Genomic DNA, 19,006 nt, shown 5'->3' on the forward strand with positions numbered 1-19,006 from the left:
AGCACTGTGGCACAGTGGTTAGCACTGCTGCTTCACAGCTCCAGGGACCCGGGTTCGATTCCCGGCTTGGGTCACTGTCTGTGTGGAGTTTGCACATTCTCCTCGTGTCTGCGTGGGTTTCCTCCGGGTGCTCCGGTTTCCTCCCACAGTCCAAAGATGTGCGGGTTAGGTTGATTGGCCATGCTAAAATTGCCCCTTAGTGTCCTGGGATGTGTAGATTATAGGGATTAGTGGGTACAATGTGTGGGGATATGGGGGTATGGCCTGGGTGGGATTGTGGTCGGTGCAGACTCGATGGGCCAAATGGCCTCTTTCTGTACTGTAGGGTTTCTATGATTTCTAATGTAAGCCTACTTGTGACTAATAAATAAACTTTCTCTACACCCTAGCTATGACTGTAACATGACATTCTGCACTCTCGATTCCTTCTCTATGAACGGTATGTTTTGTCTGTATAGCGCGCAAGAAATGATACTTTTCACTGTTTGTTAATACATGTGACAATAATAAATCAAATCAAATCGGTGCTGCAGGGTTTTGGGGGCATTAAGTCCCCCACGGGCTTGTGCAGCACGATTCGGAATCGCTAATATTTTATCAGGCAGAGTGCGTATGGGGGCGCCGGAGAATGGGTCTAAAAGTCGGATCTGAAACACTCCCAGTTTCAGCATTGAGAATCACAATGGTAAAACAGGTCCCTCAGTGTGGGACTCAGAAAGTGGCTCACTCCATTCTGCACTGCGCCTGCGCAGACTCTCCGCTTCTTTCGGGCCCGTGTTTGCGCCTGCGCAGACTCTCCGCTTCTCCGGGACCGTGTTTGCGCCTGCGCAGACTCTCCGCTTCTCCCGGGTCCGTGTCTGCGCCTCCCGCACGCTGCAGCTCGCCTGCGCTTGCGCATACTTCTCCGCCGGCTCAGGCTCGGGGCCTGCCCTCCTCAGGTAAACGGCTGGCGGCGGGAGAGGGTGATTCCCATACCGGCACCGACAAGCCTCAGTCGGGCCTAAGCTGCTGCGGAGAGCTCCAGCCAGTGTCAGAGTGGGAGTTGCGTTTGTGTAGCGCCTTCCACCTCCTGAATCAGTCACCTCCCAGCAGCAAGCCCTCTGCCAGCCTGCTCCTGGTATTGGGGTGAATGGATTCGGCTGCTGGGTGTTCACTGGGGACTCACCTGTGTGTCTATATGGTATATTTTATATATTTCTTCTGGAATCTGCTGTCAGACACACACAGGTCAATCCGTTAAAGTCAGGCACTCTCTGGAGGTCAGAATGAGGAGAGCAGAGGTGACAGGAGTTACTGAGCTGGAGGAGGTTGTGGAGAGGTGAAACCTTGAAGGGATTTGAAAATAAGAATTAACATTTAAAAATGAAGATGTTGGTTCAGCGGAGGCAGGGGTGATGGGGAAACAGGATGGTGTAAGTTAGGACACAGACACCAGCCCTATTGTGGGCACCACACTCCAGGAAGGGTGCAGAGGAGACTTACCAGTGAAGGGACTTGAGGAGAAGCTGGAATTGTTCTCCACAGAGCAGAAAGGATTAAATCGAGGTATTTAAAATTATGAGGGGTTTTGATAAACATAGGAAGAATCTGTTTCCAGTGGCATGAGCCAGTAACCAGAGGACGCAGATTTAAGATATTGGAGATAAAAACAGAGGGGAATGATTTTTTTTTTACACAAAGTTTTTATGACCTGGAGTACTGAATAAAAGGGAGCAGATTCAATAATAATCTCCCAAAGGGAATTGAAGACACAACCACCAGCGGTCGATCAATTAAAATCAGGCATGCTGAGAAGGCCAGAATTAGAGGAGCGCCGAGATCACCCCTATGTGTTTTTACTGATAAATACAGAGCAGAGGAGAGAATTTGCAGGCTGTGGGGAAATAGTTGGGTAGTGGCATTAGCTTGATGGCTATTTCGAAAGTTGGCACAGGCATGACAGATCAAATGGTTTCTTGCCATGCTGTAAGATCCTGTAAGTATGCTTTTTGACATCTTGTAACTAACTGAAGGTGGATTTGTGTGTTAGTTTTGGGGGTGAAAGTATGACTGTGATTAAACAGTCTGCAACTTATTTTCCATATATATATATGGTTATCATTTTAAATTTCCTATGTACATACCTGATGCCCATTATCCAAACATCAAATCAGAACATGGCTCTAAATACACGCGAGAGCAGATTACACACAGTCGAAACAAGAAGCACAACCATCTTCTAATGAAGATCTGAAGTACTGAGGGAAGAGCAAGCTTTTACAGTACATTATTGTTTCATTTGAAAAGTATTAGCAGATTAATCCTTGTGTGTTACGTGAGCATTCAGTTCTACATTTGTAATTCCTGCTTCTGATTTCTCACAACCTAACTTTGTAATAATCTCCTGTACCTCTAACTGGGTTAGGGGTGAGAGTGAGCTACTCGCATAATTTAACCCAAAGATCTCCTGTAAAGAAGGTAGAACTGATGTCATCAATGGAATCTCATTGTTGGTGGTGGGTGGATATAACTAGACTGGTCGCTAATAAGGTATGATTAATTCCTATGTCGATTTGTAGTGAGACGTTGTAGACAAGGATGAAAGATGAAGGAAAAGGAATGGTTGGGACCATTGCGTCAGACCGCAAACTTGCACATACGTCGTGGAGTTGTCAGGTGACACGTTTTCTACAAATCTATCAGAACTGCTCTTTGAGAAAAATATTTCACTTCCCTAAAGTGTACGCAGCAGAAGATGTGGGAAGGCAAGCTGAGAAGCTCCCTCAATATATCGGCAGTCCCCAGGCCCCAGAAACAGGATGGGACAGAATCCGGGAGCTTTTTGATCGTGAGTGAGTATGAATTCTCCTAGTTTATGTGTGGATTAAGCCAGACAAAATGGCGTGGTTTTAATATAAAAGTCTCCTTGGAAAGACATGTGACAAGGAAGAGATAATTGTAGAACAAAGTGAGACGTAGTTTTGTGTGAGTAGTTCAAGAATTCTTTAAAAACAAGATGCCCCTTTGAGCTTCATTTTGAGCAAAAATAATCCCTCATTTATCATTCTCTCATTGAATGTTGTTTTTACGCAGTTTGTGTATTCTGCATTATTATTGCCTGCCTCCTGCTATTCACTGTGTCAGCAAGATTGGATTTTTTTGTGCCTTGTATTGTACAGTTGCCATTTCCTTACACTTTTTGTGTTTGCCCTTTTATCTCTCCCAATATAATTGTCTTGCTGTGCGGCCTCAGTTCCACTCTGACTCATGATCAAAATCTTGTAATTTTTTTGGTTTATTGCATATGGATTCCAGCTCTGGTCACCACGCTTTGGGAAGGATCCTTGAGAATGTCCTTGAAATGGTGCCAAAGAGTTTTACTGGCATCGCTCCAGGAATGGAGGATTTTAGTCACAGGGTTAGGTTTGAAAAGCTGAGGTTGTTCTCCTTGGATTTGGTTACCTGTAAAGACTCGCATTCCAACCATTATTTTGTAAATTGGGTTTGTGTCTTTATATGCCCTGTTTGTGAACAGAACTCCCGCTTACCTGATGAAGGGGCTTGGGGCTCCGAAAGCTTGTGTGGCTTTTGCTACCAAATAAACCTGTTGGACTTTAACCTGGTGTTGTGAGACTTCTTACTGTGTTTACCCCAGTCCAACGCCGGCATCTCCACATCATGTGACTTGAACCCAGAGCTTCTGGTTCACAGACGTGGCATCGCACCACAAGAACTCCATTCACCAAAATCCTACCATTTATTGTGCATTCCCCTGCTTTGTTTGACCTCAACAAGTGCATTCTTATTTGATAAATGTTTAATTCCCCTGCGATAGCATCCTTTAGTTCAGCAATTCTATGTTTCCCAACAAATAGTTTATTTTTAAAACAAAAATGCTTTTGACGGAGCACTGGGTAGGTGTTTTAAAATTACTTCATGTCATTGAATACATGTACTATGCACACAGTGAGTTGAAGAGGTATCCGGAGGAAATAACCAACATCTGGAAGAGTGTTATGGTGGCTGCATGTGTTGGGATGCTGTATGGTGGCATTCCCGCTGCCAAACATGCTAAAATCCGTTACATCGAGCAGAGTCAAGCTGAGGTGTACAAAAACCGTTTGGAGGCTGTGGTGAGTTTGTTGGCTTGAACCTGAGTTGTGCAAGAAATCAGGGGGTGACTTTAATTTTGGAAGGAATTGTCCTGGAGAGGAGGGACACCAATAGCAGCAGGAAGTAGCTTCTGTGCGTCTTCAGTCTTAGCTTCTGTTATGATATTAGCCGGAGCTCAAGCATGAAGTGAATAGAAGTCGATCGCAGGCTGCATGTCAGGATTCCTTTGGGAAGATGATGCATCCTTACTCCTCTCAGTTGAGGAGCAGTGAGTAAGAGAGATACCTTCCTGAATCCACCACATGTCTCTAAGAAAGCTATCTACTTATTCCCTTTTCCTACATCTTTGCCCAAATATTGATTTATTTCCCTTTATAAGGCATTACGGATTCATTTTCCATCACTGTAATGGGACCAAAAATCCTCCTGAAACAGAATAAATCTCCAATCTATCTGGGAGCTACGTCCTAGCCTAATCCACAGGTCATTTAGTCTAAACTTGCCTTGCTGTTTGCATATATCCTCCAACTTTTCTTTTTCATACTAGAGTTTATGTACCTTTTTTTTTAAAGTTTATTAGTCACAAGTAGGCTTACATTCACACAGTGATGAAGTTGCTGTGAAAATCCCCTAGTCGCCACAGTCCGGCACCTGTTCGGGTACAATGAGGGAGAATTTAGCATGGCCAATTCACCTAACCGGCACATCTTCGGACTGTGGGAGGAAACCGGAGCACCTGGAGGAAACCCACGCAGACACGGGGAGAACGTGCAAACTCACACGGACAGTGACTCAAGCTGGGAATCAAACCCAGGTCCCTGGCACTGTGAGACAGCAGTGCTAACCTCTGTGCCACCATTCCACCCCTCTTGCTTCAATAATGGATAATTTTCTCATCCTAACCTCCCCATTAATTATTTTAACGATTACCACGGTACTCGTACACATTTCCACATGATCAAGCAGTGAACACTATCATATGTGTGTACAGGAGTTGTATGAAGGCATTTATCCATATGGAGTGGGAATTCCTGTTAATAATATTTGAATGAATCTTATCCTGCCTCCCATTTCCCCTCAAATGGAGGCTCCATGCAAGAATGCCTCTTAATATCTCTCCTCTTTGCCATAATGAAAGAACTGTGCTAACAAACATTAGTGCTACTCTAGGCATTCATGGACTTGGTAACTTGATAAACTCAGCCCAAAGTGACAGATGAGATCCCGCTATAGGGAACAAAAAAAATCACCATTCCATTTTCAATAACTTGCAAACAATGTAAAGAGTCAGGCCAGCTCTCATGATGTAAGTTTAACTCTTCCCAACATGGAGGAAATCACCGTCACCGAGGATGTCCCTACATGTCTCAGAGTCATCTGGGTCACACTTGGGCTTCAAATTAATTGGGGGAATTGTAACCCCCAAACTCATAAACCTTTATAGTAGAAACTTCTCCAAGTTCCCTCTACCAATCCTGACCAACATGCAAACAGATGAAGCAACCGGCCCCACTTCACTGCTGGAGAGGGCAAGAAGAAAAATAAATATACCCCCTTCACATTTTGTTTCACTTTTTTCATGCACACACACATGTACACACTCGCCTCACCCACTCACTCTCTTTTTCTCTCTTTCTCTCTCTCTTTTCTCTTTTTCTCTCTCTCTCTCTTTCTCTCTTTCTCTCTCTCTCTTACATAAGAACATAAGAAATAGGAGCAGGAGTAGGCCATCTGGCCCCTCAAGCCTGCTCCGCCATTCAATAAGATCATGGCTGATCTGATAGTGGGTTCAGTTCCACTTACCCGCCTGCTCCCCACAACCCTTAATTCCCTTAATGGTTAAAAATCTATCTATCTGTGACTTAAACACATTTAACGAGGTAGCCTCTACTGCTTCATTGGGCAGAGAATTCCAAAGATTCACTACCCTCTGGGAGAAGAAGTTCCTCCTCAACTCTGTTCTAAATTGACTCCCCCGTATTTTGAGGCTATGCCCCCTAGTTCTTGTTTCCATTGTAAGTGGAAATAACCTCGCTGCCTCTACCCTGTCTAGCCCCTTCATTATCTTATATGTCTCTATAAGATCTCCCCTCAACCTTCTAAACTCCAATGAGTACAGGCCCAGTCTACTCAATCTCTCCTCATAAGCTAACCCCCTCATCTCTGGAATCAACCTGGTGAACCTTCTCTGTACCCCCTCCAAAGCTAATATATCCTTTCTTAAATAAGGGGACCAAAATTGTACACAGTACTCCAGGTGCGGCCTCACCAGTACCCTGTACAGTTGCAGCATGACCTCCCTGCTTTTATACTCCATCCCTCTCGCGATAAAGACCAACATTCCATTTACCTTCTTGATTACCTGCTGCACCTGCAAACTGAGTTTTTGTGATTCATGCACAAGGACCCCCAGGTCCCTCTGCACAGTAGCATGTTGTAATTTTTCACCGTTTAAATAATAGAACATTTTACTATTATTCCTTCCAAAGTGGATAACCTCACACTTACCAACGTTATACTCCATCTGCCAGATCCTTGCCCACTCACTTAGCCTATCCAAATCTCTCTGCAGACTCTCTGTGTCCTCCACGCAATTTGCTTTCCCACTCATCTTTGTGTCATCCGCAAACTTTGTTACCCTACACTCGGTCCCCTCCTCCAGATCGTCTATGTATATGGTAAATAGTTGAGGCCCCAGCACCAATCCCTGCAGCACGCCACTAGTCACTGATTGCCAACCGGAAAAGCACCCACCCCCATTTATTCCGACTCTCTGCTTTCTGTTAGATACAGTACAAAGTCTCACAACACCAGGTTAAAGTCCAACAGGTTTATTTGGTAGCAAATACCATAAGCTTTCAGAGAGCTGCTCTCTCTCTCCCCCCTCTCTCTTCCCCCCCCCTCTCTCTCCCCCCCCCTCTCTCTCCCCCCCCCCCTCTCTCTCCCCTCCCCCCTCTCTCTCCCCCCCCTCTCTCTCCCCCCCCCTCTCTCTCCCCCCCCCTCTCTCCCCCCCCCTCTCTCCCCCCCCCTCCCTCTCCCCCCCCCCTCTCTCTCCCCCCCCTCTCTCTCCCCCCCCTCTCTCTCCCCCCCCTCTCTCTCCCCCCCCCTCTCTTCCCCCCCCCCTCTCTCCCCCCCCCTCTCTCCCCCCCCCTCTCTCTCCCCCCCCCCTCTCTCCCCCCCCCCTCTCTCTCCCCCCCCCTCTCTCCCCCCCCCCCTCTCTCTCCCCCCCCTCTCTCTCCCCCCCCTCTCTCTCCCCCCCCTCTCTCTCCCCCCCTCTCTCTCCCCCCCTCTCTCTCCCCCCCTCTCTCTCCCCCCCCTCTCTCTCCCCCCCCTCTCTCTCCCCCCCCTCTCTCTCCCCCCCCCTCTCTCTCCCCCCCCCTCTCTCTCCCCCCCCCTCTCTCTCCCCCCCCTCTCTCTCCCCCCCTCTCTCTCCCCCCCCCCTCTCCACCCCCCTCTCTCTCCCCCCCCTCTCTCTCCCCCCCCTCTCTCTCCCCCCCCTCTCTCTCCCCCCCCTCTCTCTCCCCCCCCCTCTCTCTCCCCCCCTCTCTCTCCCCCCCTCTCTCTCCCCCCCCCTCTCTCCCCCCCCCTCTCTCTCCCCCCCCTCTCTCTCCCCCCCCCCTCTCTCCCCCCCCCCTCTCTCTCCTCCCCCTCTCTCTCCCCCCCCCCTCTCTCTCCCCCCCCTCTCTCTCCCCCCCCCCCTCTCTCTCCCCCCCCCTCTCTCTCTCTCTCTCTCACACACACACTTACATCTTCTCAATCCAAGGAAACATCCGTTTTCATAGATTGTTCTTTTCTGCTAACCCTCTGTCTGCCTAGAGTGGCACCCTGTTTAAATGCATTGATTCAGTTGTTGCTGGTAGTTTCCAAACCTGGCACAGAGATCTGTTTATGAAAATCATGGAGATATTTCTGGATATAATCCCTACACCACTGAAAGTTACTATTTCAAGCTTATTCAGATCATGAGAATATCACAGGTTCAACATTGCTGACATACAGATCAGTAATGTACTGAATGATCTTAAACATTAATTAAAGAGCACTATAATTGTTACTTAACCTCAGAAGTTTTCCATGTGTTTATTTATTTCCAAAGATTTGAGAGAACCCACAGTAACTCAGATTGCATGTGGTCTGTTAAGACCGATGTATTGGCCGAAGGGCCTTTTGTCCGTTCTATTTTTTTCCAAGTGGAGCAGTCACTGTGATTGCTTTTCAATAAAGACACTCATAGCAGAGTGAGGAATCCAGTAATCTGTGCGAGTGTAATGGGAATATACCTGTTTTGTAACATTATATTGAGTAACAGGATGCATAAGATTGATTTGAAAAAGAATAACTGACTTCCCATCATTCTAGTCTGTCTGTGGTACAGGTCCCAATATGACCCAGGGTTCCAAAAAGACAATACTACAGGAGTGAAATAATTACCGTTTTAGTAAATTATCTCATGTGGTGTGTACCGTGTTAGCAGTTGCTCTGTGGGAACCTGGGGAATTCTATTTGTGTATGAGAGAGTTGTAACCTATGTGACTGAGCACCTCTGATTCCCTGTATCACTTTTGTCTAATAGAGGTCAGCACAAGATGCTGCAGTCCGGGGCTTTGTCCGCTATGGGTGGCGATGGAGCTGGAGAGTCACTGCATTTGTGGCAATATTCAAGTAAGTGAAATATTAAATATTATAGTTTGTAGTGTACTGGGCAGCCTTTATGGGCAATATGGGTTAGAACTGCTTTGGCATTTCTTATTTGCAAACCAAGCATACCTAATAGGGAAAGGAATTACATTTGCATAGCATCTTAAACCAGCTCAGAACATCCCAAAGTGCATTACAAAGTACAGGACGTAGAGAAGAACTCTAGAAGTGAAGTCACTGTTGCAATGTAGGAATCACAGCAATTAATTTGCAGACACCAAAGTTCCATAAACATCAATGAGATAGGCCACCGTGCAAGGGCGGCACAGCGGTTAGCACTGCTGTCTCACAGCGCCAGGGACCCGGGTTCGATTCCCGGCTTGGGTCACTGTCTGTGTGGAGTCTGCACATTCTCCTACGTCTGCGTGGTTTTCCTCTGAGTTCTCCGGTTTCCTCCCACAGTCCAAAGATGTGCAGGTTAGATGAATTGGCCATGCTAAATTCTCCCTCAGTGTACCCGAACAGGCACCGGAGTGTGGCGACTAGAGGATTTTCACAGTAGCTTCATTGCAGTGTTAATGTAAACCTACTTGTGACAAGAAATAAACATTAAACTTTTTAAACTTTAACCAGATTATCTTGCTGGTTGAATGATAAGTATTGGCCAGGACACCCTGTTCATTTTCAAGTAATGCTATTTGCATCCATCTGAAGGCCTTGGTACAATATTTAATTCAGAACGTGGCACCTCTGACAGTGCAGCACTTTCTCGGTACTGCAGTGAAGTGTCAGCCTGGGCTAACTGCTCAAGTCTCTACACTGCAATTTGAACCCATGAGTTTGTGACTCAGGAGAATGTTACCATATATGGATAGAAAAGAGTAATTACAGTGCCTTTGCTTGGCTGAAATGTTTTTGAGATGAGCTGCGCTTGCTGTTAAATGTGTTGGTTAACCTCCTCATGTATCCGTAGTGTTTCCTCTCTGCCTGGAGGGAGGGGGAGTCGGGGCATTGACATCAGTGTGAAATAGATCTTCAGATTGGTCTGTGAGCCAATCGAGGTGAAACAGCTCCTAATTACAGAATCTGCAATGGTAGCCAGTGGTTTTTTCCTTGGCTCAGGCGGTACCAGGCCTGTCCAAAGTGTTAATTCTTATCACATTAATGGGCTATTCCTGTAGCCACTGTAATATGAGCAGGGGAGGTGGTTTGTTGGTCTCTGTGCAACTAAAAATAAGCTGGAAAATCAACACGTCCTAAAGGGTAATAAGTAGCATTGCATGCGTTTCTTCCTGATCTTCTAAGTTCCAACAATCCTGGTGTCAACGATCTCGAGAGAATAACTAGAAAAACAAATAATCTCGGTGAGCTCAAATGCCCTCATCAACTGTTCATTGGCAGCCTAATGTTAAACTTCAAGCTGCTGTTTGCTAGTTTCATACGGGGCCACTTCCATTGGTCCATCAGTGCAACCGGACTAGAAGACTCAGTGTTCTTTAAATTCACCTGGTTATTTTTAGTTATGTGATTAGGTCAAACATTAGTACCTTGATTCGCGAAAGAGCTGGCTTTGAGATCCTGTTTTCAGCCAATTTGGAACCAAACCTCAATGATTTTCATCCCAACTCTCAAACGGAGATCAGCTCAATGGAGACACCAGATAAATTAAGATTAGACTTTTAAGTGAGTAAGCAGTAAGTGGGGAGGTGATGGCCTAGTGATATTATCGCTGGATTATTAATTCAGAAACTCGGCTAATGTTCTGGGGACAGACGGTGGAATTTGAATTCAATAAAAAATATCTGGAATTAAGAATCTAGATGACTATGAAACCATTGTCGGAAAAACCCATCTGGTTCAATAATGTCCTTTTGGAAAGGAAATCTGCCATCCTTACCTGGTCTGGCCTACATGTGATTCCAGAACCACAGCAATGTGGTTGACTCTCAATTGCCCTCTGAAATGGCCGAGCAAGTCATTCAGTTCAAGGGCAAATGGATGGGCAATAAATGCTGACCAACCAGCAACACCCATGTCCCATGAATGAATAAAACAAAAGTAAAGTGAAATATGAGGCAATGGACAATGTAAAGAATAAATAACTAAAATGAGACAATAAATGCCGAGAGAATAAGAAAGAGTTGAGAAGTATCATAATTAGAAATATGACTTAGTTATGTATAATTGTGGTAATTAAAGTATCCCTGAGAAGCTGTATCTATGCTTCAGTTATTTGGGTGTACAATTTTAACATTGATGTTCTTGATAGGGTACAGAGATGTCATTGCGCAAGTTATGTTTCTTTATTAATTTACTGTTGTTTTTTCCAAACAGTACAGTTAGCACAGGCCTGTCTGTGTATCATGATCAGAATCTACTGAGGCACTACTCTGCAGCTGGAGGTGAGAGTCTGCTTATAAGTTACCCTGTAGCCATTACTAAGTTAACCTACTTAACAGTATTCGAACCCGGGGATGCAAATATATATTTCTTAAACAGTCATTCAGTTCAACTGATCCATACATGAGCCTCCTATTTCTCAATATCTTGCCCTATGAACATAACCTATTCCTTTCTCCCTTATATGCGTATCAAATTTACCCATAAATGCCTCAATGACTCCATGTAGCAGCCAGTTCCACATTCTAACAACTTTCTGCAAAGCTTTTCTAAAACTGGATTTATTATTGACTTTCTTGTATCTGGCCCCGCCCCCTGGTTCTGCCATCACCCACAAATGGAAACGTTTTCTATTTTGTCTATCTTCCTTTCTGTTCATTTACTGTCTTTCATCCCACGCCCTGAAGGAGTTGGCCAAACTGGCAATCCTTTAAATTTGAAGCTGGATAGTGTGTTCCAGTGGAATATTCAACCATGGGAGTATCACAGTTCATACCTGATTATTTCTTCCACACGTGTCCTGCCACAGACATGCACACATCTTCCTAAAGTAACCAGGAACAGATTTCTTTGCTGCATTTTTAAAAATTGTCAGCCAATTTTAACAGACTTCACCCTGTCATCGCCATTGACACCAATTATTCTACCTCAGAAAGTCAGGCAGTGAATGACAGAATGGGAGAGTTGGTAGGAGGAGAGGTACTCAATACAATTAATGTTACCAGGGAGGCAGTGCTTGGTAGACTAACGGGACTGAAGGTGGACAAGTCCCCGGGCCCGGATGGAATGCATCCCAGGGTACTGAAAGAAATGTCAGAGGTAATAGCGGATGCGTTAGTGGTTATTTATCAAAATTCGTTGGATTCTGGGGTAGTGCCGGCGGATTGGAAAACGGCTAATGTTATGCCGCTGTTTAAAAAAGGAAATAGACAAAAGGCGGGTAACTACAGGCCGGTTAGCTTAACGTCTGTAGTTGGGAAAATGCTCGAATCCATCATTAAAGAACAAATAGCAGGCCATCTGGATAAGAATGGTTCGATTAAGCAGACGCAGCATGGATTCATGAGGGAAAGTCGTGCTTGACGAACTTGTTGGATTTTTATGAAGATGTGACTAGTGCAGTTGACGGAGGGGAACCGGTGGATGCAGTGTTTTTGGATTTCCAAAAGGCATTTGATAAGGTGCCTCACAAAAGGTTGCTGAAGAAGGTTGGGGGTAGGGTGTTAGCGTGGATTGGGGATTGGCTATCCGACAGGAAGCAGAGAGTCGGAATAAATGGATGCTTTTCTGGTTGGCAGATGGTAATTAGTGGCGTGCCCGCAGGGATCGGTACTGGGGCCTCAACTATTTACCATTTATATAGACGATCTGGAGGAGGGGACTGAGTGTAGAGTAACAAAGTTTGCAGACGACACAAAGATAAGTGGAAAAGTGAATCATGTGGAGGGCGTAGAAGGTCTGCAGAGAGATTTGGACAGGCTGAGTGAGTGGGCGAGGATCTGGCAGATGGAGTATAATGTTGACAAATGCGAGGTTATTCACTTTGGAGGAAATAATAGCAAATTGGATTATTATCTAAATGGAAAAAAATTGCAACATGCTATGGTGGAAAGGGACCTGGGGGTCCTTGTGCATGAGACGCAAAAACCCAGTCTGCAGGTGCAACAGGTGATCAAGAATGCAAATGGGATGTTGGCCTATATCACAAGGGGGATAGAATATAAAAGCAGAGATGTCTTGCTGCATCTGTACAGGGCATTGGTGAGGCCGCAGCTGGAATACTGTGTGCAGTATTGGTCCCCTTATTTGCGGAAGGATATATTGGCCTTGGAGGGAGTGCAGAGAAGGTTCACCAGGTTGATACTGGAGATGAGGGGTGTTGATTATGAGGAGAGACTGAGCAGATTGGGTTTGTACTCGTTGGAATTTAGAAGGCTGAGGGGGGAATCTTATAGAGACCTATAAGATAATGAAGGGGCTGGATAGGGTAGAAGTGGAGAGATTCTTTCCACTTAGAAAGGAAGCTAGAACTAGAGGGCACAGCCTCAAAATAAAGGGGGGTCAGTTTAGGACAGAGTTGAGGAGGAACTTCTTCTCTCAGAGGGTGGTGAATCTCTGGAATTCTCTGCCCACTGAAGTGGTGGAGGCTACCTCGTTGAATATGTTTAAATCACGGATAGATGGATTCCTGATCGGTAAGGGAATTAGGGGTTATGGGGATCAGGCGGGTAAGTGGAACAGATCCACTTCAGATCAGCCATGATCTTATTGAATGGCGGGGCAGGCTCGAGGGGCTAGATGGCCTACTCCTGCTCCTATTTCTTATGTTCTTATGTTCTCACCTTTACAACTTTTATTCACATTTATTCACAGAGATTGCAGACACACACCTCCTAACCCAACCATCACAGTTGTAATCTATTCCTACCTATAGGAACACAAATGAATCCCCAGTTTATGACCATCATTTGCGTGCGATTAACACCAATCAACGAACTCTCTGCAGTTTGTGAATTGAAGCTAAGAGCTGTCTTGTCAGTATGGCCTGGCTATACACTGGTGTCCAAACTGAGCTATTGAGGAGTTCTTCTGTTTGCTATTGAGACTTTGGTTCTTGTACGTTGAGAGTTCCACATCCAGCAGAGCAGAATAAACATTGTTATGAAGCCAGGGCTCATTCACACTATATGAGCATTTATAATAAGGATTGCAGTTACTTTTTGTCTGGTGAAAACTATTCTAATACTGATTTATTTATGTGAGCTAATGTGAAAAGATTCTTGTATTTTTAGCAATCACAGGAGGATTATTCCGGATGAATCTTGGACTAGGTGGATTCTTAGCGGGTACAGCCATTGGTGCACTAATGGGGTGAGTCGGTGATTGAAGGTTAGCTACTTGTTATTGTGTAATAATGTTTAACATTCGTGTTTTAAAAGTTCATAGCTCCTCACAATAAGCCTTGTGTTTAAGAACATTAGAAACAGGAGGAGGCCATTCAGCCACTCGAATATGTTCAGTTAGATCAGGGCTGATTTATATAAAAACTCACTTACCTACCTCTGATTCCACGATGCCCTTACACAATAAAATCTATCACTCAGTCTTGAAAATTTCAACTGACACCCAGAATCTACAGCTTTTTGTGGGAATAGTTCCATATTTCCACTATATTTTGAAAAAGATCCCTCCTGATTTCACTCATTAGCAGCCTAACTCCTCACTACCCACTTCCTCCAGGGGTCCCGACCAACACCTTTCCCTCCTCGCCCCCCCCCCCCCCCCCCACCTTTTTCCCCACACAAATATATCCCCACCCCCCCGTCCACACAAGAAAAAACTAACACGAGTAATAATAAAATAAAAGGAAAAGGCCCAGGAGACAAGAAGACAGCAAGCCACAATATAAGGGCAAGGCATCACAAGGGGCCACAAGGGTTGGACTTGAGCCGAATGATAAGAGGCAGAGCAAGAAAAGGGGACATGTCCTCTGTCCGACCCAAATATCTAATTTTAAGATTATGTCTACTTGAAGAAAACGGCAAAATTCAAGCATCAGTTTTAAAAAAAGTAAAAGTTGTTGATTCAATGACTTTTACGTACTTATAAATCATGGCTCTTGCTTCTGAGTCAGAAGGTTGTGGGTTCAAGTCCCCTGAACACACAACCTAGGCTGACACTCCAGTGCAGTACTGAGGGAGTGCTGTCTTCTGGATGAGATTGTGAGCTGAGGTTCAGTTTGCTCCTTCAGGCAAATGTAAAAGATCCTAAAGCATTGCTTCAAAGTAGAGCAGCAGAGTACTCCACAATATTCTAGAAAATATTTGTCCTTTGTCCAATATCATTAAACTGGATTATCTGGTCTTGTGTCTCATTGCCGTTTGTCATGTATATATAGATTGCTGCATAGGAATCAACTGCCTACAATTCCTAGATTATAATGGTGACTACACTTCCAAAAAAGGTGCACCTCAACAAACTGCAGCAGAGAACCATCAGGTTACTGTTAGCTGCAATTTTGCTTACTTGCCTTGTTCTGGGAGCTGTGTGACCCAGCAGGCAGAGCTGGGAGTTGGGATGTTATTGCTGTTCCAAAGTCAAAACAGCAACAGAAAAATGTCTTGCGTGTCCCAGACCAGACTCTGTATTAATGAGCAACATTTGCAACTGACAGTACAATACGTAATTGAAGGCACTTCCTTGAGATGCATTTTATTTTCTTGTTTGCCTATTTTGACCACAAGCTTATTCCCATTTTCTGTGATGACAAGTCTCCCTACACTAAAAGGACAATTTTGAGGCTACTGAGAGTTGTCATGATCCTGAATTTATACAAAGGTTGTACAGATTTTTAGTACAATCTAGTTAGGGACTAGTCACATTTTGTTTAAGTCGGCAAAGTTTGAGATTCCGGGTAGTTATTAAGAGAATAAAGCCACAAGATTCCATGGTTTTTGAACAAACAAAATAAAGCTTACTATACAAAGTCAGAAAAGTCAAACAATTTACAATATCTTATACTATAATGTTCAGAATCAACATGAGATACGTGTGAATTAACCAGCAAACTGTTTGAACGCACCACACTAAACAATTAATGACAGCTGCAACCTAGACAGATCCCATGGATTTCTCTGCAACCCACCCAGACATCAGTGTCCACTGTGAGTTACACAATCTCGTTAAAACTTTTGTCTCTGCCACGAGGGATTCCATCCAGTCTTCACTTTTGAAGATCTAGCCTCTGACTTCCCTCCAAATGTTGTTCCAACTCAAACTGCCTCAGCAACTGCTCACCTCCTAAAGGTTTACTGTCTTCTCCAGAGACTACTACCACTGGCTTCCCAAAGCTGTGCTCCAGCACTGACTCTCAAGCACAACTCCAGCCCTTCAGCCACATTGAGCAGAGCACCATTGCTCCAAAGGGTTACCTTTGCCCCAACGTATTGCAGCATGGAATCACCAACCTTCCACTGCCTGTTTATCTCTTCAGGACTTCAGCCCTAGCTGTATGGAGCCTGCCAACCACAGCACTTTTACTGCCCAGAGCCTGTTTCTTTGCTCCTCTCCACAGTAGTTTCTGTTGGTGTTATCTCTCTCTCTCTCCCTGAGACCTCTCCAAGGGTTATCTCCTCTGGGTTTCAGTACTCCGAGTTCTGGCACCAAACCTGGGCCACAGCATCAGGTTTTTGTGCCGTTTTTCCCTGCATTGCTGATGTCCCAGATGTCCTTTAACTGAAGATTTTTAGAAAACTAGAACCAAGCACGCGCAACTGTCATCAACCAACACACTATGCGTGCCTGTAACTCTGGCCTGTCGGAAAATTGATTCCTGAACCTTTGCCCAGAAACGGGCACGTTTCGATTTCTCAAGTGCTCTGCCTTTGCTAGATTTGTAGTTCATCCTTTTTTTTAAGGTAAAAGAGCTTAAAATTCAGTCAGCCGAGAAAAAGAGAAACGCTGTCAAACCATGACAGATATAAAGACTATTTCTGGAGTAAGGTTTCACTCTAAGTTGATTTGGATTGTGGGCTGTGAGTAACTTGTGCTAACAGCTGGATATGAATCTCGCTGCTGGTTTGTCTTTCAGGATCCCAGCTGGGGCTTTGATTCTGGCAATGCAGAAAGTTGGCGGAGAGACCATCCGGGAAAGAAAACGTAGAGAGCGACGAGAGATTTATGAACTAAAGTTGGAAGAATGGTATGAAACAGCAATTCTGTGGTCACAAATAAATCACTGAAATTAGAACAGCATGCAGGAGAAATGTTTGAAAAGTATAATTTAATGGCTTAGATCTATCGAACAGAAGAATTCCACCTGAAACATATTAATCTAATTTTCTTTTCAAATGCTGAGCAGACTGGTATATAAATCCTGTATTTTCAGTATTGATTACCCACTTTCAGTCCATATAAATCATACAGTGCCTCTCTATCAATCTCCCTTTTATCAGCAGTTTATTAATGCCATTAACTTGGTTTTTGTTGAGCGCTCTTGCATTTATGTGTCATCTCCCTAGGAAAGCCAGACTCCTTGTGACAGAAGGTTTAATTGATGAAATTGCTGGAAAAGATTCAGTGGAAAATGATTTGGAGAAATTGGAAGAGCTATTGAATCAGCCCAGAAATCCAGAGCTATCGGTTGAAGAGAAAATCTGACTGAATCGTAGAATTAAGAAGGGAGTTTGCAGAGACTGTACCAACTGCAATAAAACACTTGAGAAAATATTGTATGTGGCTGAACCAGTTATGAAAATTACATCCTTGACTTATTGAAGGACAATGCAGTCAAGGTAAATTCCAGGATCGGCTTCATTGGAACGATGATATCTGGAATTTCTGGCTTCTAATTTCACCTATGAGTGTGAATGTACAGGACTGTTGCATATTCAAGATTCCCAGTGTGATTTGTGTTTGTGACATTCTCTCCAACTGTGACCTTTTGAAGAGTTAGGAAAGTATTTGAAAATGATGAATCTCTCTGCAGTTTGCATCTCAGTTGCTTTAATTGCTCTCATCTCTGTCTATTCCCTCTTGCTGAATTGGAGAGTGGAGGAAATTTGCAATTAAATCCTGTCAGTGCTCGTTCATAGCTGCTTGGCAAATTAACTTGGCTGAAACTGGCATTTCCCTGCACAAGAAATCCACTAACCATCTTTCAAGGCCACACTTCAATGGAATGGCCAAGATCGGAATCACACCTGATGAGATTCTTCCTAAGGAAGCTGCCAATGCCACCTGGACACCTAGTTTGTATTTCGATAATTGGAGTTTGGTTTTCTGGTTTGTTATCTTTTTAGTACAGGTTAACATCATGACGTTAATTCCTGTTTGCAGCATTTTAAGGCAATGATTGAGTTCATGTAGCAAGAAAGGAGTTTGTACCAGCATGTTAAACCAGTGTGCTGAACTAGAGTGCAGTGTAAATGAAACCCACATCCATTTAATTTGGGCTACAATAGCATATATTTTTAAAAACCTGTGTTAAAAATACATTCTGATCTTGTAACAATATTATTGTACTAGAAATCTATATATAAAATATAAATGATAAAAGCTTTTTCTTGAAACCAGGTCAATGGAAGATAAATTCTGTTCAACCTACTGAATGTGGTTTGTGGTTACAGTATTTAATATTTGTGCCATATTGCAACAAGCAAAGTTCTACACAGCAGCAGATTAGGAGATGGTTTTGCAACCAAAATCTCTTTTTAAAATAAAAGTAATTTTCACCTTCACTACTTCGTTGATTTAAACTTAACACTCTTTCTGATTTGGGTACTGACGGGACTATCATTTATAGTTTCACAGACTTCAAGTCGTGATAAAACCCCCAGAGGCATCTATTGTTGCCAATTCTCCGAGGGTTGCCCTAGATTCTCCAGGAAATGGAATTGAAGATTAATCTCTGGGACAGTATCGAGAGTAATATCCAAGAGTAAAATTATAGGTGACCTAAAATAGGCTTTTTTTCTGCTTTTTCAAGTCTTTCTGTTTATTAGTTATAAAAGCATTGAGGATGGCAAACAAAACTGGTGTTTAACATAGGCAAGAGTACAGTTAGGCGAGGAAGTGATTATTTGCTAAATTCCAATGGCGTGGAAAATCAGGGCATTTCAGTGAAAATGTTGGGTGATTAAAGATGGAAATGTGGGCACAGACATGATCTATTAGGTTATCAAAGGCAGGACACATGCAGTAGTGTTGCCAACTGTGATTACACATGTTCCTTGACTTTTCATCGCATCCATCCTTGTGGCACATTGCCTTCGCTTGCCAATTGGAAAGAAAAACAACAATATGCAATCGGATGATTGTCAAACAGCCTTTTTCCTCTCAACGTTCCCAATATTTTTAAATCTGGTAAAGAGAAATG

The 19,006-nt window shown here is 44.0% G+C and overlaps 1 protein-coding gene across 2 annotated transcripts; it reads left to right on the plus strand.

Moving 5' to 3' along the window:
• The first annotated feature begins 815 nt into the window (after nucleotides 1-815).
• timmdc1 (translocase of inner mitochondrial membrane domain containing 1) lies at nucleotides 816-18,734 on the plus strand. Of its 2 annotated transcripts, none has more exons than XM_078236914.1 (8): nucleotides 816-938; nucleotides 2,559-2,831; nucleotides 3,947-4,112; nucleotides 8,666-8,754; nucleotides 11,065-11,132; nucleotides 13,923-14,001; nucleotides 16,721-16,831; nucleotides 17,151-18,734. In XM_078236914.1, exons 2-8 carry the CDS (start codon nucleotides 2,578-2,580, stop codon nucleotides 17,287-17,289), a joined length of 906 nt encoding a protein of 301 aa, XP_078093040.1. In that variant the 5' UTR covers nucleotides 816-938; nucleotides 2,559-2,577; the 3' UTR covers nucleotides 17,290-18,734. The 2 variants fall into 2 exon arrangements, with proteins under 2 accessions (XP_078093040.1, XP_078093041.1); XM_078236915.1 differs by lacking the exon at nucleotides 816-938 and adding an exon at nucleotides 950-1,180.
• The last annotated feature ends 272 nt before the right edge of the window (nucleotides 18,735-19,006 follow it).

This window comes from Mustelus asterias, chromosome 20, assembly GCF_964213995.1.
Source record: "Mustelus asterias chromosome 20, sMusAst1.hap1.1, whole genome shotgun sequence".
In the NCBI taxonomy this organism is placed as follows: domain Eukaryota; kingdom Metazoa; phylum Chordata; class Chondrichthyes; order Carcharhiniformes; family Triakidae; genus Mustelus; species Mustelus asterias.

What these genes read in the sequence shown, in the direction of transcription:
- timmdc1 (XM_078236914.1), top strand. Translation starts at nt 2,578, where the DNA reads ATGAAAGATGAAGGAAAAGGAATGGTTGGGACCATTGCGTCAGACCGC. An exon ending in GCATTTGTGGCAATATTCAA is followed by an intron (nt 8,755 to 11,064) that starts GTAAGTGAAATA and finishes TTTTCCAAACAG; the next exon opens with TACAGTTAGCACAGGCCTGT. An exon ending in GCCATTGGTGCACTAATGGG is followed by an intron (nt 14,002 to 16,720) that starts GTGAGTCGGTGA and finishes TTTGTCTTTCAG; the next exon opens with GATCCCAGCTGGGGCTTTGA.